The sequence below is a fragment of the Leptosomus discolor genome, chromosome 1 (genome assembly GCF_034619465.1).
Source record: "Leptosomus discolor isolate bLepDis1 chromosome 1, bLepDis1.hap2, whole genome shotgun sequence".
NCBI lineage: Eukaryota > Metazoa > Chordata > Aves > Leptosomiformes > Leptosomidae > Leptosomus > Leptosomus discolor.
The window spans coordinates 21,222,986-21,248,355 of NC_141391.1; the positions used below are offsets into that span (position 1 = coordinate 21,222,986).

At 36.6% G+C, this 25,370-nt stretch overlaps 1 protein-coding gene across 2 annotated transcripts; it reads right to left on the reverse strand.

The window, feature by feature from the left end:
• Nucleotides 1-852: 852 nt before the first annotated feature.
• On the reverse strand, nt 853-23,698 carry SACS (sacsin molecular chaperone). Of its 2 annotated transcripts, XM_086481823.1 has the most exons (6): nt 23,668-23,698; nt 22,200-22,346; nt 19,426-20,908; nt 16,789-16,880; nt 14,151-14,177; nt 853-12,771 (listed from the first exon to the last, which is right to left on the reverse strand). In XM_086481823.1, the coding sequence occupies exons 1-6, from the start codon at nt 23,681-23,683 to the stop codon at nt 1,211-1,213; spliced, it is 13,326 nt and encodes a 4,441-aa protein (XP_086337949.1). In that variant the 5' UTR covers nt 23,684-23,698; the 3' UTR covers nt 853-1,210. The 2 variants fall into 2 exon arrangements, with proteins under 2 accessions (XP_086337949.1, XP_009950489.2); XM_009952187.2 differs by lacking the exon at nt 14,151-14,177.
• Nucleotides 23,699-25,370: the final 1,672 nt, after the last annotated feature.

Sequence of the window (25,370 nt, forward strand, 5' to 3'; positions counted from 1 at the left end):
TTAGCATTATCCTTCCATATTTTTTTATTTTTTAATTTTTTTTACAAATATCTAATGTTGAACATATTGCATTACATTACCAAAAGTATTACAAACTATAAAAGAAAGAGTGCAAACTAAAAATCAGACTTCTCTAGGGCTGTAGTGAACAAAAAACAAAAAGAGCATTATATTGCAGCACCTTTAAACATGTAACAAAAAACAGTGCTCAGTGTACACCAAAAATGGGTTACTGAATTGTACTATTATCAATGTTTGTTTGTGGAAAAATATATATATATATATATGTACACACACAGAGGCACACACGCAGGGAAAAAAAAAACCTCAAGCATTTAGACATCTGAAAACTGAGTTTTGGTGTTCAAAAAAAGAATCATAAAACACCATATAACAATGTTCATCAGTTTTATATCATCCACATGCATTTTTCATTGAACAAAAGATGACAGGCTCTAGAAAAAATGTGAATTAAATAATTATTTTATAATAAAGTAAATGCAATCAATGCATGACACGAAGTTGCATGTTAAATCAAGTATCATTATTCAGCATTAAAATAACTGTACCAGTTCACAGGTACTAACCTATCCTTTCAAAGTTCACAATGTCACGTTGCAGCAAATTTATAATCAGATCCAGCTGATAAACATATTACTATGAGTGACACGAATGTCCACAGAACACAAAAGAATACAGAAATGCTTTGGAGTAACACCTCCAAAGTTATTTTCATTTCCATCCCGTCTCCCTGTCCAGTCTTAAGATTAGTACATTGAAAACTGACATTACCGTTTTGGAAACGTTGTATTACATGAAATAAAATCTACTAAGGAGTTATAATTACAGGCTTCGACTAACAGAAATCTAAGCTTTGGTTATATAAAGTGCAGTTCAGTAATACGCCAATTAATCACAATATTGTACATACAGCTAATTTTTGCAGCTCAGTTTCCTTGCAAATTTTTTAAAATATCGATGTTTTACAGTTTGCTTATACAGCAGGCTCAGTTAAAAAAGAAAAATCCCGTTTACATAAATTTCAATTCTAATTACTTCAGTACCATCCACGTTTGTGCACTAAGCTTCTCAACTGCTTGGCAATGTATAACCTCTTCAGTGTTCACTGATCTGCACAATCGCACTTGTATCCTGTCACATGAAATACCCAAGATCTTGACAAAACAGTTCCCTAACCTCTTCAAATCACTTAGACTTTTTGTTGTATAAAGTTTTCAAGTTTTATTATGATACAAGCAGTACATTCCATCACTCTCATGGCAACTTCTGAAGTAAATCTATCATTGGGAATCTGTGGAAAAGGAAGTAAGTCAGGATACCTGGTTTTTAAGCTATCTACTCCATAAGCTTCCAACGTCTGAACATCATTTGTAAGCCCTTCAAGTTGCTGACTGTATTCCTCTATTTTTTGTGCAAGGGCTGCTGGTTTTACGTCTTTGTCTGATTTGCCCTTCACAGCATAGTCAGCTGCAATCAAGGCTAGTTTAGTAGAAAGGTAGCATTTAAAGCATACCCATTCATTGGCGTTTTTATGAAGGTCATTTCTTGCAGCTGAAAAGTTAGCTCGGGCCTGCCTAAGCCATCGACGTGCCTCTACGGGATTGCCAACAGACCTGAATGTAGGTGGGACGAAAAAGCGTTGTGAGTAAGATGGCCCCGTGGAAGATGGGCACTTTTCTTTATACTGTTGCCTTTCAGATTTGTGGCTTGTTGCTTCTTGATTCCATGAAGTATAAAATCTCTGAAATGAAAACTTATCTGACTGAAAACGAGAAGCAGAGGATGAAAATGGTCTTCTTGAGGCTCTGTCCATATTTTGATCCATAAAAGCCTGTTTTTCTAGCCTGTTAATCTCATTCTGTAAATGTTTGAAAACTTCATTAGCTATATCAAGATTCTCTGCATTTTTATCTGGATGCCATTTAAGATACAGCCTCCTAATAATCTTTTTTCTTTCAGATTCTGGAAGTTTCCAAGCCTGTTCAATCACAGATGTCACTTCTCTTAATATTTCTGGCAACGAGGCTGACTTTATCTTTTTTGGAGAGTGATGTTTTGAGGACATTGTTTTGTGGCTTTCTCTACCAGTGAAGAGAGGTGGAACTGTCCTTGGTCCATGTGCTGGAAATTCTGTAGGACTGGTTGGGGTAGAAGGTGTGCTATCCCTGCTTTGAGAACTTTCCTCCGGTCTTGAAAATTTGTACAAGTCAAGAGAGCTCACTATTTTATATTCGCTATATCCAATATCGATCTGGTAAATCTTCCCTAGAAAACTGGGGCTTTCATCATCTTCTCTTTCTACTTCTTGTACAATGATTGCATAGGTGTAAGTTGGTTGATATGATCCATATATATCACCACCTTCAGCATCAACAAGGTAACCAACATATTCACCAGGATAAAAAACATTCATTGGATCCATAAGAAGTGTATAGTGAATTTCAGCTGGTATAGGAGTGCCAGGTGTAGGTAGTTCAAGTTTTGATGGCTCAGAAGAGTCGTACTTCACTCCTAAACTGTCAAGCTTCTCGCCAATCCGGTAAATGTCATTACAACCCAGCATGGCAATTAAATATGAGGTATCAGAAATCAGGTTGTCAGTTGCAGATTTTAAGGTCATTGCTAATGCTAACAGGAAATTTATGTCTTTGCTGTCAGAATGCTGTATGTAAAGCAATATTACTGCATTTCCATATCTCTTCAGGAAAGCAAATGTTTCACTTTTGCTGTGGGGAATAGGAGCAAAACCTTTAACTCTTAAGGTTGTTTGCAACTTCTCAAAACAGGAAACTTTCAAACCTTCTCGCAAAGCTTTGCAAAGTCTTACTGCTTTTTCTTCATTAGCTAAAAAAGCGTTGTCATTTTCATGCTTCATAATCCTAATGAGTCCTGTGATGAATTGTTCTGAAGACAACAGTAACTGTAACCTTCCCTGCAAAGAACATAATGCTCCAAACTGACAAATTTTGGGAGACTCTTCATCCAACTGTTCTTCAAGAATACTGCTAAGTAAGCGAGGCCTCAGTTTCTGAGGAAATAGCATTATCAATTTAGTGTGAAAACCATGGTCTTTTCCTAAGTAACACTGGCTAAGATCAACAAGCATTTGCACACCAATGTTGCCTTGGATTCTGCTTTTGTAGTGGGGTGCATCATCAAAAACTAAGATACTAGACTTTACCAACCTACCATCTTGACTGGGAAGGTAAAGGGCAAAATCCCTCATATTCTCAAGGTCATTCCTAACCTTGACAGAATCATTCTGAAGACTTTTGAACAAGCCAGAAACTACTCTTTTAACTGTGCGCATTTCATTAGGATCCAATTGCTTCCCTTCTGAGCTCTTGAATATGCGACCTAGAACTTCAACATACTGCTTTGTTGAAATAATATCTTCAGTACCCAAATGTTTAAATAACTGATGGAAAGTACCAAGTTCCAAAGGAAGTTTGTAAAGATAAGGTTTAAAATCAGATTCATACTCAAGGTTTATTACCACCTCTTCAGGCTTAAGGAGCTTCCAACCTTCTTCCACCATTACAAAAGAAACTCCTCGAAGCTGAAAGCGAAATTCCCTTTTCTCTGTACTAAGAAATTCATAAATGCTTCTTAGGACCTTGGCCCTAGTTTTCACCATGTCCTCATCCAAAGTTGTTATATTGCAAATGTTCCTGCAGTTATTGATAACTTTGTCCAGGGGAGGGTCCAAATTAACATTCAGCATAGTTAAAACTTGTTCGAGTTGTTCTTGTGCACCAAGACTACTTCCCTCTTGCTCTTTGATGCTTAAAGGTGTTGCTTTCTCAGGAAGAATGGGACACGAAGTCCACAGCAACTGCAACACATCAGTCTGTTTGAATTTAGGATTCACCTGTGCACCATTGAATCGTATGAGAGGAAGTGTCCCGTTAACTTCTTGATACTGAGGATGAAATCGAACATATTCTGCGGGAGCTCGTTCAGGGCACAGAAAAGGAATTAAGGACAGTTCTTTCAGAAAATTTCCTGACAAAAGATCAGTTCGTTCTTGAAATATGTGATGGAGGAGGACATCGACAGTATTCTGTAGTGTTTCTTTAGACCAGTTTTCTGTATTTGCTCGCATGCTGATCTCCTTAGCAAACTGTAATAACTGTTGCTGCGAAATGATGAATTTCAATCCGATATGTCGTAGAAAAGTTACCCATGATGGAAGGAATGCAGCTTGATTTTTTGGTTTTGTAAGTTGCTCTAGTTTCTTAAAAAACTCTTGAGGTATAAAGAATTTTTCATGAAGCATAACTTCAAAGACTTTTACAGTCCTGTCATAAAAATATTTTGCAGGTTTTAATCTATTGCTTGCATCATGAATGATCAAAATGCTTTCAAGCTTTTCAAACAGCTGTTCTTTCATTTCTGAAGTTTCTTCAATGCTAGTTAGCCTATTCTTTAAGTAGATCAAGTGTTCTAATTTTGCATCATAAGACAGGCTTTCGATTTTTGGCAAAAGATGTTTCAAGTACACTTCAAGATCATCCACAGAGACACAGCCAAGCACAGTATACAAATCTTTCAAGTGAACCTTCTCTTCAAGAAAAGCTGATGAAGTTGACTGTGTCCATCTGTCTACTTCTACTGATGGGATGCTTTTCGTGAGGACATAACACGTCCCATATTTTGAAATGCTGATATATCGGCCACTAATTGATTTGTAACATGGAAGAGACTTTAAAATTTTAATGTCATCCTGAGATGTCAAATGACATAAATTGCAATTGAAGTACATTAAGAGAGCCTCAAAGTCACTTTCTGCTAACTTTTCAGTCCTAAAAGTTGATGTCTGTACCATATATTGTATGGCTTTCAGAATGCTTGAAGGATTATCTATATTTGCTGTACATCCTGACAACAAAGGCACTAAAGCACTGTCTTTGGAGCAAATTTTGTTCAATGCCAGCTGAATACAGCCTGTTTTCATTAAAGCATGAAAGACTTTATCACTCTGAGCATTCGGAAAAACAGCTATATGCATAATGCTGAGGGGGAGCAAAACATCACACTCTGGCACAACAAGATGATTAGCTGAGACAGTAAATCTTACACCTGGGAGCAAAGTCCAGTCCTTCAAAGTTTCAACAACATCATCGAATTTTGCTTGTGTATCTTCTTGCTCTTCCTTAATATTTATAGACTCACTAATAAAGTGCCAGGCATTTTTAAGCCACGATTCACTTGCAAAGTTTTCCTTCCATTTCATACAATTTCTAGTTTTGTATTCTCTAGGCAACACAGATGATAACAATTCAGCAAAACTTCTGATATCAAAGACTTTTGCTACTTCACTGCTAAGTAAAATATTGTTGTATCTCAAATACAACGTGTTCATGAAGAGATCCTTGCGAGATGGAATCAGTTCGTGGTACGTTGTTAAGAACTTCGGTCGCTTTGAATCAAAAATTTGCAAAACATTGTCAAGAGTAATAAGGAGTGGCAAGCCCTCAATTTGGATTTCATTTTCTTCTGCGTCTTTAAAACAGTAGTCAACCAGAAGTTTGAGACTATGGAAGAGTTTCAAATTTGTCTGCTGAAGACGACAGGGTAACTTTCCAATGTGGCAATTAGAGTCTGGAAAAGAAAAGGTCATCAAAAATAATCGGACATCAGCAGGTGTCACATAGGTGACAGGAATATCTGCATCTACCAAACAGTGGTAAAGATTTGCAGTTTCATCACAGTTATATACCAAATTAAATCCAATTTCTAAGAGTAGATGCTTGAGTCTGTAAACATTTTCCGCCACTGTCTTCCGCGTTGTGATGTTGTACTCTGTGTTCTTGAGATGCTGCAATTCATCTTGCAGTAAATTGTCAAAGAATGGCCTGCCTTTGTTCACAGTCGACATGTTAACCCATGTGATGATAACAGCAGAATGCAAATCAGAACCATCAATATTTGGAGCTCGCATAACAGGTAAAAGACGCTTCAAATCTTCATAAATGCAACTGTAAACTGCTTTCACTAAACAATACCAATCTGGCTGAATATCAAGTCTATTAACTGGAAAAAAGGATAAAAATTTTTTTAAAGTGTCTTTCACAACATGAATAGGTGTGTTTTGCAGCACTGACACTGTAGGATCAGTGCCTGGAAAATACCGTTTCTTCAGCTGAATCAGCAGTTCAACATAGGCCGGTGCTATCAGCGCTGTCATTAGGCTACTATTCCAGTCACTTCTTACTCCAACACCATTATCATCACGCCATAGATTTCTCCTTGCAGAATCTAGAGCAAAGTGTCCATTCACATGAAAAGGTAATCCAGTTTCTAATGATAACGGTAAGAAACAGAATGCCCTGTGGGGTTTTTTGTAATTATGAGTAATGCAAGCTGCTACCCCGCCACGTGGAAAAAGAGTAATGTCCTCATTCTTGTGGGCTGAAACTACACTTTTGGATACCTTTTCCATGGCAGAAAAGCCTGACCTGTTGCAAATTAACCAAGTTGTAAGATTCCCTTCAGAGTCTTCAGTATCCATTGTGTAAGTAATCTGTTGCACAGGGATTTCACTTAGCTGCTTTTTTTTCGTTACGCTGTCAATTACAGACGCATGGAATTGCTTTCGTTTCAGTCTGTCTCCATCAGTGATTTTGCCTTGTACAGAATACAACACATTCAGTGCTCCTGTTGTTTTTTCTATCTCACAAATAGAAATCTTTTCCATATGGTTCAAAAACATTAAGAGTTCTGCTCCATCCGTACGCAGCTTATCTAAAAGATTTTGGACCATTCTATCTGAGCACGGAACTGAGGAAATTTCTGATACTTTCGCCATTTCTCCATTTCTAAGAGGAAACCTAAACATTGTGCAATTATCTAGTTTAAAGTGATTTCCTAAGTAGAGGTCCAGTACATCTGAGAACTGTGTTCTGAAATCTGCATCTAAATCTCTAAACATGCGGCCAGGACTTGTTGATGTTGAACCTGGTGCATATCTAGCATGAGGATCAAAAATACAAAGTATATCATTGCCAGATATGAAAGAAGGGCAATCAGTAATATGATAAACTGAATTGAAACCTATACCATATTGTCCAGTTTTACAGGGATTTCCTACTTTTGTACCTTTTCCAAGGTTCTGAATTCCTCGAATATCATCTTCTGTAAAAGGCTGATTGTTGTACACACACAGTGCTGGTCCTTGAAGTGGTGCCCATTTCTCATCAAATATTCTGTCGGCTGGATGCTGCCTAGGATCAAACACAAAACAGATCTCTGTAGCTTTTGCATCATCTGCATTCTGAAGGAGCTCCTTCAGCATTTCTTTTTCTGAAGGGTAGGCATTAAGAATGCTTTTAATTCTACTTGTCAATTTTTCTTTCTGCCCAAATTCTGATCCAAGGGTAGTAAAACAGATATTGGAGGCATATCTTTCTAAAGCTTTATGGCGTTTTGGTATTGCTCCGAGCTTTACTGCAACTTCTCTTGGGATATCACCATGACAGTATTTAACAGTTGTGTCTTTAACTTTAATCCATGGACAGTCATTGTAACACAAAGATTTTGCAGGCAGAAGTGCAAGACGAGTATCGGGTAACAAAATCTCACCATACTTTTTCTCACAAAATTCCTGCTTCTTCTCTCTAATGAGGCCCCATATTCCTTCACTAATTATTCTCCTGCAAAGCTGAAAGTTGTCTTCTGTTAATTGTTTGGTCCCTCTTTCCTGATTTATTAATTCCAGAACTACAGCAAAATCTTCAACTGTAAAAGCCTGTCTTACACCCACACTTTCAAATAGCTCACGGAAACTATTTTTGTATTTATTAGGCAACTGATAGAGATAGGGTGCTGCTTCAAAATTCAGATGAAAAGACACTTTTGTTGGATCAACATACACGTTCTCAACCAGAATAAAACTACAGTTTGTCAGTTGTTCAACTATCATAGCTTTTGTTGATTCATTCTGTAACATTGCTTCATGTAGATATTTGTAACAAGCATTAGTGATATTTTCTTGATATAACGTGATTCCATCAAATGACTTTGCAACTTCTTCTAACTGATTTATGACCAAATCAACAGCTGGTTTCTTCAGTAAACCCAAAAATTCCTTGACAGCTAATGACAAAGCACCACAACCTTTAAAGGAGTGGGAATTTTCATTAAGAATTGGTTGTATTAGGCAAACTATATCTTGATGATCAGCAGTGAAAAGATCAGTTGCTGAAAACATCGCTTCAGGCTGAAAATCGCTGCCTTTCCAGTGCAGTGAGAAGCCTGCTGGTTTGCTAAGGAAAGGAAGGAAAGGGATGGTTTGACATTTTGCAGCAAATTCTTTAGCTCTAGGGTCCCTAGATTTCAGTTTTTCATCAACAAGACTTAATATAATACTGCTCCTAAGACAAGCTGCAGCATGATCAGTCTTGTTAATTTCAGCTACTGACTCTGCACGTTCTATCAAATCTTCCCATAAAATATCATCTTTAGCCATTCCCAACTGAACGAGTTTAACCAAAATAACTGGGTTAAGATAATCCTGAGTGGTGCCATAAGGAAATCTTCCATCTTCAGCATCATATAACTTTGCAACTCTTCCTTCAGGATGGATCAGTCTTGATGGTGTAACTAATGGGTGTCCATCCAACGAACAGGGAATACATGGAGTAACACGAAGAATTCCTGAGAACTCCTCAACTTTTTCATTGAGAACATAACGCATCAAAGGATCACGCAGCTCTGCATCAATCTCCTGAACATTAGGGAAAAATACCTCAGAGAAGAACTGTTTCTCAGAGAAAGTGTTCTCCAATAGTATGTATTTGCATCCTGCTTCTTCAAATCCAGTCTTTACCCAGGATGGGAGATCTACAGCACACAGATTTTTGGAACCTGTTTTTTTAAGGTACTTCAGAAAGATCTTAAAGGCCGATGGTCCAACATCTGGTCGTTTCAGTATACAGTCATCTAAAAACCTTACATTCTTCATGGAAACCCAAGAGAAACCATCAGAAAACACTTTGATCCCTTCTTTGCTTTTCATATGAGCTATGTCTTCATAAAACCCTTGACAAATAACAGAAAAATCATCGTGAACTGAATCAGGATCTGGCCACACTGCACAGTAACTGTAGTCAACTAGCTCGCCATTGATTGCCATGTCACGTAGAACACAAAGTGCTTCTATGTAGGCTTTTACAATAACATGCCTCATGAATACAGTATTCCATCTTCCTTTCGTGTCTGTTTTCCAGATCTCTTTCCTATTTGAAGTAACTGCAAAGCAGCCATTTATATGAAGAGGTAAGCCTGTTTTTATGCGTAGAGGTAAATAGCAGAATACTTCACCTATGGTGTTGCAATTAGGTTTCACAATCCACTTTTGATCCTGGGTTTCCGACAGCAACACTCCTACTCCACCACAGGGAACAAGACCTAGTCTCCGTCCACTTTCATGTAACGAAAATTTTAAAGCATCTCCAATGTCCATGCAAGAACATATAAGCCATGTTGTTGAATCTACTGTTTTCTGTGGCAATTCATCAGCTGATCTTTTTATCTGTCCTGATTTAGCCATTTCAAAGAAAGAAGCTGGATCATCTTCCGTACCTCTGAAAAGCGGAGACTGTAAATCGGCAATCCGCCTAAATACATGGTGAAATTCTTCTACTACTATCTGTAAGATACACGAGGATTTTGGTGTTTCAGTGGGATGCTTTTTATTACTGCTGCTGCAGACCTTCATGAGTTTAGCCGCTTCCTTTAGAACACTTACATTTGGTGCAGTCAAGGCTTTGGAAGAACACAGATTTTTTTTGATAGTGACAACATCTTGTGCCACTCCAGGATCATCTGCCTCAATTTTCAAGTATTTCAAAACCATTGAATTTACGCTCTGAGCAAATATTATCAGTCTATGTCCACAAATACTAAATTCATCCACAAGAGAGTAAATGTCTGCTGTATTGTAACATGCACTGCTGACTTCACTCACTTTAGCTTCCTGCTGAGTTCTAAAGGACAGCCTGAAAAGTGTTCCTTTGTAGCTGTAAGGAGATTCTACAGTCAGTGGTAGCTGGCAACCAAAAACTCCTATAAATGGCTTAAACTGATTGGGAAATTTTCGCAGCCTCTTCTGTTGTTTACTCCAGTTGATTTTGATCCCAGGGTTAGATTTATCTCTAATATGCTTACTGATATGGTTAACATTCGGATCAAACATAATCATGAACTCCCGGCTCAAAATAATAGGAACATCAGTGATATGATAAACAGAATTGAATCCCAGTCCAAATTTTCCAACTTTGTCAACTTCACTTCTTTTTAAAGACTCTCCCAATCGAGTTATATTTAGGAAATCAGAGTCAGAAAATTCAGAATTATTGAACGACCACAAAGCTGGACCATGACATGCTGCCATTCCTGGATCCAGAAGATTCTCTCTTATATCCATATTTCTTCTCATGTCAATCAGGAAATTACATTCTGTTGCATTAGCATCATCAGCATTTTGAAGAAGCTCTTTAAAGATATCTGAAATGGAAGGGTATTCTTCCAAAATGTTTTTAATTCTTACAGTCAGAGGCTCTCTTTGCCCAGACTGCTCAAATCCCATATTTTCTGGATTAATCAATCTTGTGCTAAGGCATGGGACATTTAACCACTCAGCAGTTTTCATTGGTATGTCTTCATGTACCAAAATTATTGGTTCAGCAGAATCTTCAAGCAAATCATTTAAGTCATCAACTTTGATATCACAATAACAGCACTCATGAATCGGCTTCATTGCAAGTTTATAAGGAAGTTTGCCGCTGTATAGCGGCATAGGTGTATGCAGACTTGCAGGAATCTGATTGCTGTACAGCCATCTTATGATGCTCAACATAATGTGAAGATTTTGTTTACTCTCTTGTTCTGAGAGAGACTGCTCACTTTTTAGGTATATTTTCTGAATGACCATAGACACATGGTCTGGTGTTAACTGCTCAATTGAACCACAACATTTAAACAACTGGTGAAACTTTGCCATAGTTTTTGGCACATAATGTAGATAAGGTTGGAGATCAAGATCAGGTACTGACTTTATTACTGCTTGTGTGAGGGAACAAAACGTTTTACCCGTCCAAACCCAGGGAAATTTCAGGGCTTTAAAAGCTTCTTTGCCTTCTTCTAGATGATCATGCATAAATCCATAAATCTCAAGCAAGATATGCTGAAATTGATAATAGTCCTCATCACTGAAGGTTTTAGAACTGTGCCAATCAACCACCACCTTGAAATGTTTTAAGACTGCTTTTATGCTAGGCTTGGTGGGGATGCCAAGTGCTTTTTCTACATCCAACAGCACATTTTCCACAAGAGGAACTGAGGAACCAACTAAAATTGCGTGAGATATATCACACATTTCTGGTGGCGAACACAGATTACAATGATCTCCTTTCCAAACTAAGGATCCTGGATAATTCGGAGGTCTTTCTTTACATGCAGGAATCCATTTTAGTTTTTTCAGCACAGCTTTTGTTTCAGATGAGTGAAGCAGTGTATGGTTTTTGTTCAAAATCATCAAAAGAGTTCTAGCTTTCCTTAACAGTAAATCATGACTGGTGTCAGAGCTAGCATGCAAACTTTCAATTCTATCTGCCACTCTCATAATATCACTTTCCTCAAGATTGGCCTCATTTCTTAAGCCTATTTGTCTCAGAGAATGAAGAATATCTGAAGATGTAAAAGTAACAGGGGGGAAGCAAATTTCCTCTTCAGCATAAAACAAGTTTTGCAGAAGTTCTACATCAGGATCAAAGAGTTCGTTTGCCGACATTACCTTTTCCTGTGAAATCTTAATAAACTTTAGTGATGTCAGCCAATCTATCACATCCGTATTCTCATTTTTCAGAAAAGTCAGATTTTCAAGAACCCATTGCATTATCTGTGTTGTTTCATCGTATGAATAAAAATCACTTCTTATGTCTTGTATAACAAACTTCAAGCAATCTGTGCTCTTTAGCTGTTCTACTTTCAGCAGATTAGCTAAGCGAATAGTAGCTTCATCACTGCTGTCAATTATTGGAATAGAAAATCTTAGACAAGGAGGAATTTTGGCAGTGTGGTGTAATACCTTACCACCTGTTAGCCCAGTAAAAACAGGGACACTTTCATCAGATGATTTTTCAATTTTTTTAAATATTAGCAATTCCTGAATAATTCTTCTCTCTTTTTCACTTGCATCAGTTAAACTAGCTAAGAATGCCCTAAGAGCATCTTTATGTGTTGACGGGAATGATGCAACCTGATTGCATAGTTTCTGTAAGGGCATTTTTTCCATTATTTGTAAAACAGCACTTGGTAATGGTGGGTGCACGTATTTTTTTATAAGTGGATGTTGGATAGAAATATCCAGCTTCTTAAGTACAACTCCACCAACTTTCTGAATAATATCAGCTAAATATTCCGGGAGCTGAGTCTCAGATTCATCATCCAGAATGATAGGTGATGGATTCCTAAATCTAATCAGTTCCACTGATGCTTGGTTTTCCTCCAGCAGTGTCTTGGGGATAAGCGGCATGTCATCAAACACACTCAAGTCATCAGAAAAATGTATATAAAGGTTCTTCCAGACCATCTTAAGCCAGGAAACTGATGGGTGATTTTTGTCTTCCAAACCTGGATACCACTGTACCACCATGTCTCTCCCAGGCCACACACTATTCATAACTTCTTTAATGAGCCGGGCAAATCTTTCTGGGTTCAGAAGCTGCAGCTGAGTGCATGGCCTTCCTGAAATGACAGCAAAAGGGCAAAGCCATGAAAATCACAGAGCAGTTAGATAACAAAGTGCTTTTGGTTGGGGTGGGGGGGAATTTAACTTGTGTCCCGCCTTTTCTTTTTAGTGGAAAAAACTGTTTGTTAAACAGACCTGCAGATACCAGCTACCCTTGCTTTTAGGAGTTAATTAGAAACAAACACATTCCGTATTAGTATAAAAATAAAAACAAATTGAAAATTATCAATGTTATTGCATTTGTTAGTTTGACACAAGAATTCTCAGGCATACATACAACTATGGATTTACAATCAAAGTAGAAACTTCAAATGTATTTTTTCATTTGGTTGATTCTTTATACTACTTATTTACCTAGGAGTAAATAAGAATCTAATCCATTATTTGTTTGGCTATAATTGCACAGATTCAAACAGATTTGAAAGACTATTTATTAGGTATCACAAAGAGCAGCTCGGGTGCAGATGATCTTACACTAAAACTGACAAAGCAACAAGACTCAGCTGTGCAAGGAGTATGGAAACTTAAGTTTATACATGTATGGTTTTATTCTTATACCAAAGCCCTCACTAAAAGAAATCTATGTTAACATTCATGTCTTAATTATCATTAAGACAGCTTATACTTAAAAACTACAAAATGTCTGGGAGTAAGAAAATAGTAAAGAATATAAAAACCACTACCTCCCAACAACATCAAAACCAAAAGACAGAAAGGGAAGCAAGACATCTATTTGAGTTTCGGGTCTTTCTTCCATCTAGATAGCATTGCCATTTCCTTAAAAGCAATAGTCCAATTAAAGATATTATCTACTGTCCCTGCTCTGCTGGAAATCAGTAGTAAGACAACCTTCAGAAAAAAAATTTTCCCTTTCACTTCATGCCTACAGAGCTATGCATTCTCTTAGTTCTATTGAACGGAAACCACAGGTAAACACAGCAGCCTTGTGGAAGTGAGAAATGCAGTAGTGGACCAGCAAGACAGGAATCTACTTAAAGGCTAAGCTTAAATCCCATTATTTGAGCACAGAAGTTTAGAAATACAGAAATACTGTTTTGAAATCTATACATGTGATCTTAAAATACTGGAAATCTTCCTGCATGGGAATTTATTAAAAAATATATTAAAAAATCCAATAAAAATATTGATCATTTCTGTGTTAACATAACTGCAAGGTTTTCTTCATCAACATGCATTTTCCCCTCAACTGTATTTAGAACTCTTTTCATAATTATCTTTGGTAGCTATCTTTTGGCAGCTCTATTTGGCAAGTTTTGTTTACAAGAAAGCTGGGGTAATGAGAACAGCTGATCACCAAATTCACGCAAATTCAAGCTTCAATCCAAACCAGTACATCTTCAGTTAATTACCATACCTGAAAATCCCCAGAGAAGCTGTTGGGCTAGAATATAATCAAATCCATTTTTAGAAAACATCCTGCAAGTTACACATTAACACACTAAATACAGAAACAGTTATTAACTAGAAAAATACAGTACACATTTTAGGAAAGAAAAAATAAGATCTGGTTGTCTTTGTAAAACACAATAAAAAAAAACTGCATCCCATCTTCCCAAAGAAATAATACAAGAAATTTTTTATTCCTGCAACTGTATTGGGAACCTCTCTGATTTAATAATGACAATGGCTAACAGCTTTAAACTGAAAGCGGGGAGATTTAGATTAGATGTAAGGAAGAAGTTCTTCACTGTGAGGGTGGTGAGGGACTGGCACAAGTTGCCCAGGGAAGCTGTGGCTGCCCCCTCCCTGGCAGTGTTCGAGGCCAGGCTGGGTGGGTCTTTGAGCAACCTTGTCTGGTGGAAGGTGCCCCTGCCCTTAGCAGAGGGGTTGGAAATAGATGATCTTTGCGGCCCTTTCCAACCCAAACCTTTCTATGATTCTATACTACCAACCAAGAACAAGTCCCTAGGAAAAGGTCATTCAAAGAAACTGTCAGAGGAAGAAGAGAGACAGAAAGAAGCAAGACCTTAAATGCAACCAAAAGTCTTCCAAGGAACCAAAAAGACTAGATAGACTTTGTTGCAACTCAGAGACCAAGCCTGGAGCGAAGGAATGTCCTAGGAGAACTCAGCTAGCAACTGCATTTTATAAATATACAGGTTTTTTTCATTTTAGTCATCTCCACTTCTCAAGATGTATTCAAGCATAGTCTGACAAACTTATATTTCGGTTTGGTTGTTTTGCTCTGTTTTGTAATTTAAGCATGGTTTTGGACTGCTGACGTGACATTCAGTTGGAGGAAATTGTCTAGGACAATACATCTCAAAAGTAGATTTAAGGTATCATCACGAGGAACTGGCATTTTTGAAAGCTAACATTCCTGTCTTCCATCCATGTAATCTCAGCGTGGCTGTCTTGATCCCTGTGTGTTTCTGTACTTTCAAAGTCTCAGCAGTTACTACTAAAGTAAACAGTAGTTCTTTATGGTTCTATCTCAGATTAAGAATATTCACTGTTGGGATACACAATTTAAAGCAGTCACTACTTTCAAGTTTATGGTCTGCATTAAAACAAAATAAATTAAAAAGAGTACTGGGGGAAATTAACAGTAAAAAAAAGAATTAGAACAAGCATATTCTACTGCAACAATAGACATGACACCCATCATATGCCAACAAAAGTTTTGACAATTCTACTTTTTAGAACAAAGTTTTTCTTTATAGTCATTTCAGACTTGCTGTTCTTCGTATTCAATGAAAGTCCCAGGACTGATTTTGTATCTTCTATGCAATTTTTATTATTTTAAATATTTACACTGTTTACTCTGTGCATTAAGTCATTCCCAATTCTTTCAATCTTTTCACAGATGCTTTGCCATACTTTTAATATTTATCATCTTGCCTCAGAATTATCTTATTTTCCATTATTTTTGATAATGAAGCAATAATCAAACCATGGAGAAAGGAGTTAGGTTTCCAACCGAACAGGAAGAATAATAAACAGAGAACACATAAGGATTGTAGGGGAAAAAAAATGTCAGAACACAGACTGAAGAAACAGAGACTGTGACTGAACGACTGAAGACCATGATAAAAGATATTAAGAAAAGCAAATCAAGACAATGATTTATAATATTCTCTGTCTGGTTCTAATGTCTTCAGTCTAAAAAAAAATTTTCATGAATTAAGCAATTTAAAAAAAGAGAGAGACAAGAATCTTTTTCTGAAAAGCACATTTTCTAGACATTGAAGAACAGCTCGCCGTGTACTCACACTATTTAAAAATAAGCTGAAGAGTGACTTGTTTGCAAATTGTGTTTATAGGAAATTTACCAATCAAATGCATAATTAAACGCAAAGGTGGAAAGGTAAATATAGACAAACTCTGAGTAGAAAAAAGGCCAAAAAAAAATTAATTGCAAAGGCAGCTAAATATAGAAGCATCTTATCTACAGATGCAGCAAACTTCTTCACCAAGTCTTTTGATCAAGATTGGAAGTATTTCAGTAGGTCCACACTGACACAACCATAAGCTATGAATTAAGACTAGGGAAACTCTTGATGAAATTACATGCTCTACAGCATGCTTGAGGCTAGATGCTCAAGCTGGTTTCATCTGGTTTTAAAAAACTGCACTGATGTGATCACTTGCAATTGCAAGAGATGATCCACAATACCAAAACCACGACATAGCTATTACATATGCAAATACTGCAAATGCAAAATAGAATTCAGACTGTCTTAAGTGGAGGAATACTATTTGAACAAAATTATCGAACCTTGAATACATGCTTTACTAAGGGAAAATCTATTCTTTTATTGCAAATTTTCATCCTTTTTCCCTTGCTTTTGCCTTTTGTTCATTTTTAATTAATCTGTGTTAATTCCAATTCAAACAATACAGTCTATCATATCTTAAATATTTTTTTAGGTAGCCAACTTATTTATGTGAACTGAATTTCAAAAGAGACATTATTTTAAACTTGGGTTTAGAACTAGTCTGTTCAACAATGAGAAATCTGTTTCTCTATATGAGAATACAAAAGACATTACCTCGACTTTTGGCAGCTTCTTTCAAAGCAGCTAGAACCTCAGGCTTCAGGTCATCAGAAAGTAACCTTCCTTCCAGGCCAGGAAAGAGTGATCTAGCACAACATAAAAACAACAACAAAAAAGCAACAAACAAACAAACAAAAACACAAACAAAAAAACCCAAAACACACTTTAGCAAAGCATTTAATTTATTTATGTTGCTGCACAGACATTACCAGCATGGTAATCATTATGGTAAAACAGTCACATGCAAAGCCATTGCTTACATATGCAGAATACGGCTTCCAGCAGGCATTTCCTTATAAATGAGAAAAATCATACATTTAGAAGCAGAGAGTAGTAAGAAACTAATTTTCCCACTACTCTTCTTTTCAAAGCGGGTCTAAGCAAGTTTTCTTTTGATAGAAAATCTGAGATTAGAAAATTATTTTCTTCTATTCATATTCTAACAGAAAAAAACCCTAAACAGGTAAAATAGCACTTACTATTCTATGCCTCTTAAAGATTCTATTTGAAAGCATACAAAAAATACAACATGTAATTTTAGGACTTCACACAGATCTGTGGATTTTAAAAGATCTGCAGACAGTGGTTAAGATTATTGCAGCCAAGAGTCAGTCTCATCCTGCCCTTCCCTTGCTTTATGCTAGCACTTAAATAGTTTTTAGGGCTTTGGTCTTTCTGAAATCAAAAATAGCTATCCAGTTTAATCCTGACAGCAGGTATGTTAATTATACACAAACTAACACAGAATCTTGTTCTTCTACAGGTGTTAACAGAAATAAATTCATAAAAGCTTATTTCAGCTTTTGAAGCAGGCTCCAAATTTGAATATGCGAAGAGCCAAACTCTTAAATTAAAATTGTTTTAAAATATCTAACGTAAGTCATTTATCATATTTATAAAATTTATAAAATTAGAATTAAAAATCATTTCTGTAGGCAATAATAGAGGCAAATAAGGCATTATGATTTCAAATTTCTGTATTGTCATAGCTAGCAAGTAGATTTATGCCTGGTATAACATGCTTTTATATCAGTTCTACAAGACTAACCAAACTAAGTCCATTATCAAGAGAACATCAAGTAAGTAAGATATAGTGGCATCATTATGTTTCAAAAAAAGTATCTTATGACTAGTCTGAAGCAGGGCTGTAATTTGTTAGTTTCATCATGGGAATGCTTTCTGTATTAGTACACTGCCTTAACTTCTGGAAGAAGAAACAAAGTGAAAGAATAGCAAAAGATAAACCATCTCACAACAGATGCTGGAGAAATTTTTTTTAATTATTTTTTAAAAACAACACTAGAATGACAGGCTCTGAGTAGTGTTAATCCCCTGATAAATAATCTGAATTGTCTAGAACAAGAAAGATTATGGGTTTAGAATATAACAGAGAAAGAAAAGCAGCAGACTTGAAAAAAATGCAAACTCCTCTCAAGCAACATGGGAAGACCAGACACTTGCATCCAACTGCTTTTCTTGAAGATGTGTTGTTTATACATATATTCAAACCTTCTTGAAAACATGTTGTCTATATGTATATTCAAACCACAATTTATATAAAGACCTTACTTAGAGCACTTTTTACCTTAACAATATCTATTTGCACACTCCAACCCATCTCTACTTCCCTTATAAACAGTCCATAGGGCAGTAAAAACAGCAAAGCACATGCCAAGTGTCATTCTCTCAGGTTGAGGATATGAAAATTAACAGAACTCTGAGGGAAAGGAGAAGGAGGGGTGGTTGTGAACATACATATGGGTAACGCTTTGTAAGGAGGAATAGGTAAGAAATCTAGTGTGTTTGAGTGACTTCAAGCAGTACCTCTTAAGAGACTACTTGGAGAAGGGTCCAGATTTAACACATCTTTTATACATGCATAATCCAGTACAGACCTAGAAAGCAGTAGTCATGTGTTCTCCCCAGTAACCCCAAGGTCACTTATTCCACCTAGCCTGCTCTTTGCTATCCCCTCCCCAATGTCGGTGAAAGCTTTTTTGGCTCACAAAATGTGAACCAAATTAGAACACTGACGCTGCTGGGAAATAAGCAAGGAAAAAAAGAAAAAAACAATTGGAGAGGGACTGGAAAGAACAAAGGGAGAGCAGATGCAAAAGACAAGCCCGCTTCTTTGCATGGTAGTATCTGCTTACTTCCTGAAACCAGTGTCTAGTACTAAGCCCTCCACTGAAACTAAGAGTGCTGTGTAGGGGGAAAAAAAAAAAAAGCCTGAAGTAATCTCAAGCTTTAAGCTTATTTAATAAAACCTTTTATCATTACCTAATTTCATGTACTTCTTAGTATGCATGTTTCTAACTTCCTCCTATTTACAATTCTCAAAAGAAAGCTAACTTGAAATATATTGTGAGCTATTCCCCTAAAGCCTAGATCACACGATTCTTCATAAAAAGTTATAATGACAAGCAGCTGTCGAACTTTTCAAGTGAGACATATGCACACAACATGTACATATATACAGAAAACTGACTTTATCTATGCATTACTTCATTACATTACAGGGTGCTGCGTATCGTCTCATTTGCTGATAAGCAAATAACAGTCTGAAGCTCTGCTTTAACATCTAAACTTAAAAAAGCCAAAACCAAACAGTATTTAAAATATTAAGTATACCTGGGATATTCTTCTGAGGTTATGTAAACTACATCCTGTTCTGACACAGATGAGGAAAAAGGAATAAAATTTCCATTCTGTAATGGCAAAAGCTCCAATCCAATCAGTTCACTGTAGACTCCATCAGAAAGCACAAACTCTAAAAGATGAAGCTTTTCTTCCATAGGTCCACTGTGTCCAGATTTCCTTAGTACTTGCCGTACTACAGCAGGAGTCACTTTTTTCACAGCTTTAGCAGTAGAAATAGTAAGATGCACTGCACTAGCAATATTTGCTGGTACCTTGGCAATCTGCTTCCCTGAATTCTGGAGGTAGTTGAGAACAGACTGTGTGTACTCCAAACTTTCATCCACTTCAGAAAAGTGCACCTGTTCCACCTTTATCCACTGATTACTCACTGAGTAAATAACGGTGTGCTGGAGCAGCTCTTTAAAGAGAGGTACTACAACTGGTTTCCAGGGTACCCTGATTTTGTTCTCATCAGGCCATAACCTATAAATTCTTTCAGCTGACAATGGAAAATCCGAATTCTTCTCGGTCTCCATTCGTTTGATAGCTTCCAAAATAAGGGTGGTATATGCCTTTGGCACTATATTCACCACAAGGAGATCATTCCACAAAGCTGCTGGATCTCTCCACTGATCCAGCTCTCGCCATTTGATACTCCTCCTATTGTCTGTGAGACCAAAGAAACCACTAACATGAACTGGGAGTCCAGTTTTGCTTTCTTCACCTGGAGGCAACGGCAGAAAACAAAATGCTCTTCCTGAAAAGTCTGCTACCGCTCCTTTTTCCACCCCATTAGTTGATAAACACATGGCTATTCCAATAGTAGGAACATATTTCAAGTCATCAGCTAAGCAATCCAGTTCAGTGCACATTCCTCGACCACCTACACAATTACATACTAACCAAGATGTTTTCTGTGCGTCCTTAACACTCTCATCTTCTACAACTATATTTACATGGTATGTCACACACGTTATGCTATTGCTTGGAACTCCCTTACAATACTGATTTATTGCAGTTCCTAAGATTTTGATAGAATTGGGTCTTTCATGTTTCAAGGCCTTGTTCTCACTAGCCGTTACTCTAAAAATCAGCCTCTCTGTTCCATCAGCTTCCCTAACATGCAATGAAACATCCTGAACACTCTTCAAGAAGAGCAATACTGTGTCTGCATCTGCTCTGAAGGACTCAAACAGCTCCAAAACCTTCTGTTTGTCATAAACGTTGCTGCTCAGTTGGGAAGGCTGCAGACGAAGTGGGAAACGAAAAAAGGTACCAGGAAAGTTTCCATTCTTAAAGGTTTCCTTAGTGCTGCCAAATACACCAATGAACGGTGCAAACTGGTCTGAAAGTTCATTGATTTCCTTGCTATCTTCTTTTAGATTCCAACACTGGCCTGATTCATGAGGTCCAAAAAGGGTTTGATGAGGATCAAGCATTCCAATCTGGTCACCACTGAAAATACTAGGGACATCTGTATACACAAAAAAACAACAGCTATTAAAAATCCTAAACCAACATATTTTTCAAATACGGTCTTAAAGAACAAATTTTAAAAGCACAAGAAAAACAAATATTATAAAACTGTGATGAACCAAGTATAATGTCCAGAGCAGTGGCTGAGTCACCATCCCTGGAGGTATTTAAAAGACGTCTAGATGTGGCACTTAGGGACATGGTTTAGTGGAGGACTTGGCAGTGCTAGGTTAACGGTTGGACTTGATGATCTTAAAAGTCTTTTCCAACCTACATGATTCTATGATTCTGATAACATAATTCAGTGCTGACTGACAGGAAGAAACATGCACACCCTTATTCTACAATTAAATATATAAATAGTCATTCAACTATTTTAATTCTAGCAAACAGTGAGCAACAGAAGGTATAATTTTTTCCAACTTTTATTTTTCCAATAGTTTCAGGAAAAAAAAAAAAAAAATTTATTTACTGAAGATGCATTCTATTACTTTCATACTTGGCAGATCTTGAAGGCTTGCAAACAGTAATTTTGCACATTTAAAAGCACAAATTTCCAGAATTACCAAACCACTGAACGTTTTAACTAAGCTTTTATTCATGCTCTACTAGGTAAAATATTGTGAAAAAACGTCCTGTGTCTTACAAAGCTCACTTCACAAGTTAAAAATGTTATTTCAGCAAAATGTGCCTCTTATCCTGAACTATCATGACTATGTAGACTATAAACATTATTTACATTATATGCTTCTTCTGTACAGCAGTAAAACATTTTGCCAGAATAATAAGTTTCAAGATTGAATATTACCAGCTTGTGAAACAGTATGTACTATCTCTCTCAAATGTAAATGTGCATATACCTTTATTATGGAATATCCTTTCTAGCATGAAATAAAATCATGGCTTATTATGCAAAGAACCTGCATAAAAGTTTCAGTCTAGTCTAAACTTTCACACTTCTACTTACATACCTACCCTATATTATGGGCCACCATAATATGAACAGCAGTGCATGAAATTCCAGTGTAAAGAAACGTTCGTTTCAATATAAGGGACTAAGTACATAATGATGTTACTAGAAGAAATACATCTCCTCCTAAAACCTTCAAAATCCAAAGAATAACTTACAGGGTTGTAGAAAAATAAGAATGCTTCTTAAGGAAACTTAGCCAGGGACCTAATTTAAAAATGCACTCTTAGAGAAAATACTAAATGTTTGATGAATATCTAAAATAATTAAACAATTTAAAACTTCAACATGTTGATTTTAAAACATCTACTGAGGGTACCTGTTATATGATAAACTGAATTAAAGCCAATTCCAAATCTTCCAACTTTCAGGGGATCATCTTTCTTCCTGCTTCTTGCTATTTCCTGTATACCATGCCAGTCCTCGGGGGTGAAAATTGCGTCATTGTACGCATAAAATGCTGGCCCTATAATAAATAGTTAAGTGTTAAAAAGATGACAGAAGAAAACTACCTACTGTTAAAAATTTCTAGAAGATGAACTAACAGAACTGAGAAAGTATTTCTTTAAAGTATGCATATGCAAATTGAATGGGGAAGCTATGACTCAAGCTGACATCAATTATGCTTGGTGACGAAAGGGAGGTAGAGTGTAGCAGCAAAAACAAAAGCAAGGAGATGGATTTACCTCTGTATATGGTACTTAAGAGATTTATATTCTGATGTGGTATCTAGTTCTAGTGTCCACATTCTAAAAGAATGACTCCAAAAAACTGAACAGAAAGGAGAAAACACCACCACTTCTGAAAGAAGTGTCCTGTGGTGCAAGGCTTAAACTCTATCTGTTCAGTCCATCAAAAAGACGTTTGAAAGATGTACTACAGATCTTTCTAATAGACCAAACATAGTCTATTAATACTTCCACTGGAAGGGAATACATGGCAAGATACAACAATAAGCTGTGTCTAGAAAGCAAGACAGATGAATTCAAATTAGAAGACATAAAGAGGCTGATTAACAACTCAGGAAAAGCTAGAAACAAGAAGCAGTGGATCATTCATCATTGAAATCTTCAAATCACAGCTGAATGTCTTTTGCAACAATTATCTAAACTAATTTGTTCGATAAATACATAACTATCCTCTATCATGCAAAGCCATACTAGATTATATAAACACGTTAAAGTTACAAGAAATTACATTTGCAGTACACAGGCAGCATGAAGCAAAGTTTGGCACAAGGGTGAGAGACTAAGAGATGGGGAAGAAAACAGAACTGCCTGGAGAATGCTGCTGAAATGGAAGGGGCTAGGGTCATCTTTACATTAAGAACTCGACATAGCTCTCAAAAGGTAGAGGTTAATATGCAGGAAATCTGAAAGTTACTGTCTAATACCCTAAGCATTCTTTTCTCATATGTCTTGCTTATCAAATCTTGTTTACTTGCTCTACTGAAAAACCTTTCTCCTATTTTGGGATACCAAGTGGACCCAGGGAAATAAGCCACAGGACATACAGTCACCCTGGGAGAAGTGACTTAGAATAAAGCAGAACATGAAGGCTTTCTCAAACAGGATTAATTGGAAGCAGTTGGACAGCTGCTACTGACAACCTCCAAGGAGACAGTTAAGGCCTTCCATAGCAAACACCGGCTTTGGAAAAGAATTATCAACATTAGAACATAAAACATGCACCTAGTAAGGTGGTCATCTCCATACAGTAAAGAGAGAAACACAGAACCACATGCATATTGAAGAATAATGGCCAAAATTCATAAAAGTTATATTTACCCTGGTATTGTGCCATGTCCTTTGACCACAGAGTTTCTGTTCCATACTGAGTTTCATCATATAAAAACCTAACCTCTGTGGCACCAGCATCTTCTGCATTCTGTATCAGTTCCTGAGGGAATGAAATAACCAAACAAAACCAAAGTATAATGTAGTAATGTTGCACATATTCTAGCAATGGCTTTCCAACTTAAACAGCAAAACATAATAAGCAATTGTCCCAAGTGTAATTGTTTTCATACTTTTCAACCAAAGTAATTTTATCCAGTTTACCTGAATGAAAATGGACATCATTATAAAGGAATATTCAGACAAATACTATAAATGTGATCTGAATTTGGAACTCAAATATCACACAGAAGCAGTTATAATGTTCAGAAATAAGCTACTAAACTGTTACTACTATAACTATATTATCCCAAATCAGTTGTAGAAGTCTCAAAACCATTCAAGAAGGTTGAAGAAAAAAGAATTTATAAAAATAAATTTTAAGTTTGCTGTTAAGCCCACACAACAGCTGTAAGACAATAGCGAGGCAACAAGTCGTAAAAGGGCAATAGACAGCACTCTCATTTACGTCAACTGAATTCCATTTAAGTTAACACTTCACAGTATGAACCAACCGTTCAAGAGCCACAGTGCTCGCTTCTAACACCCCTGGAGCAACAGGCTGCAAAACATTTCTGACCAGTAACTCTGTAAAGCATGAACCAACAGAGCTCACCTGCAAATGAAGCCCATAGACCAGAAAAAGGCTTATGTTAAGATGGAATATTTGTTGAATAGTATTAGTAGTGGTGAGAGCTATGGAAAACTCCAATAACTAAAACGTCAATAAACTAGTTCTGTAAACACTACCATTAATAAAATATACCTATTCAGTCCCATTTATATCAATAGCATTATACACTGCAGACACATAAGCATGATTACAAATACCTACAGGATTAGAGCTTCACACAATGCTTTGTTTACACTGAATCATCGAAGTGTATCAGGGCTCCAAAGATACACATTCATACGTGTGTATGTTTGTGTGGGCGTATGTAAGCTTGGCATAAGGAAGTATCTCAGCTGAACTGAAAAGCTACGCAGGTATATCACATCCAATGTATTTATACAACAAATTCCATTTAATTTTGCATAAAATTAAAAGAGTTGCTAGCAAGATGAATCTTTACTTTGTAAAAAATGCATCAACTAGCAGCATATATTTAAGAGTAGGTTGCATTCTAATATACCCTTGACAGTAAATTAAGCTGATTGCTATCTAATATCTGTTCTCAAAACTATAAGCCCTCGATTTTTCACTTTGTGACAATAATGTTCAATCTATAAGGCATATCACACAAGTAACCAAAATATAGTTTATATTGTCACTTCTACATAATTTTGAAGCATGATAAGATAGCAAGAAATATACCCACAGTTCAGCACAAATCATAAATTTTTTCAAGAATCTCCACGAGGTATTTAATTACAAAAATCATGCAATTCTTCTGCTAAAATAATAACAACAGCAATCATTCAAAAAGATACAGAAAGATAGGCAAAGCCTCTAGAAATACTAAATAGTAAGTATAGAAACCACTAGGTAGTCAGAGACTTGCATTCATGCTGTGGCACACGGACCATCTGCTACATTCAGCCGTAATAGCATTGTATTCGAAGAATCCAAACAATGAAATCAATTTTATCAGATC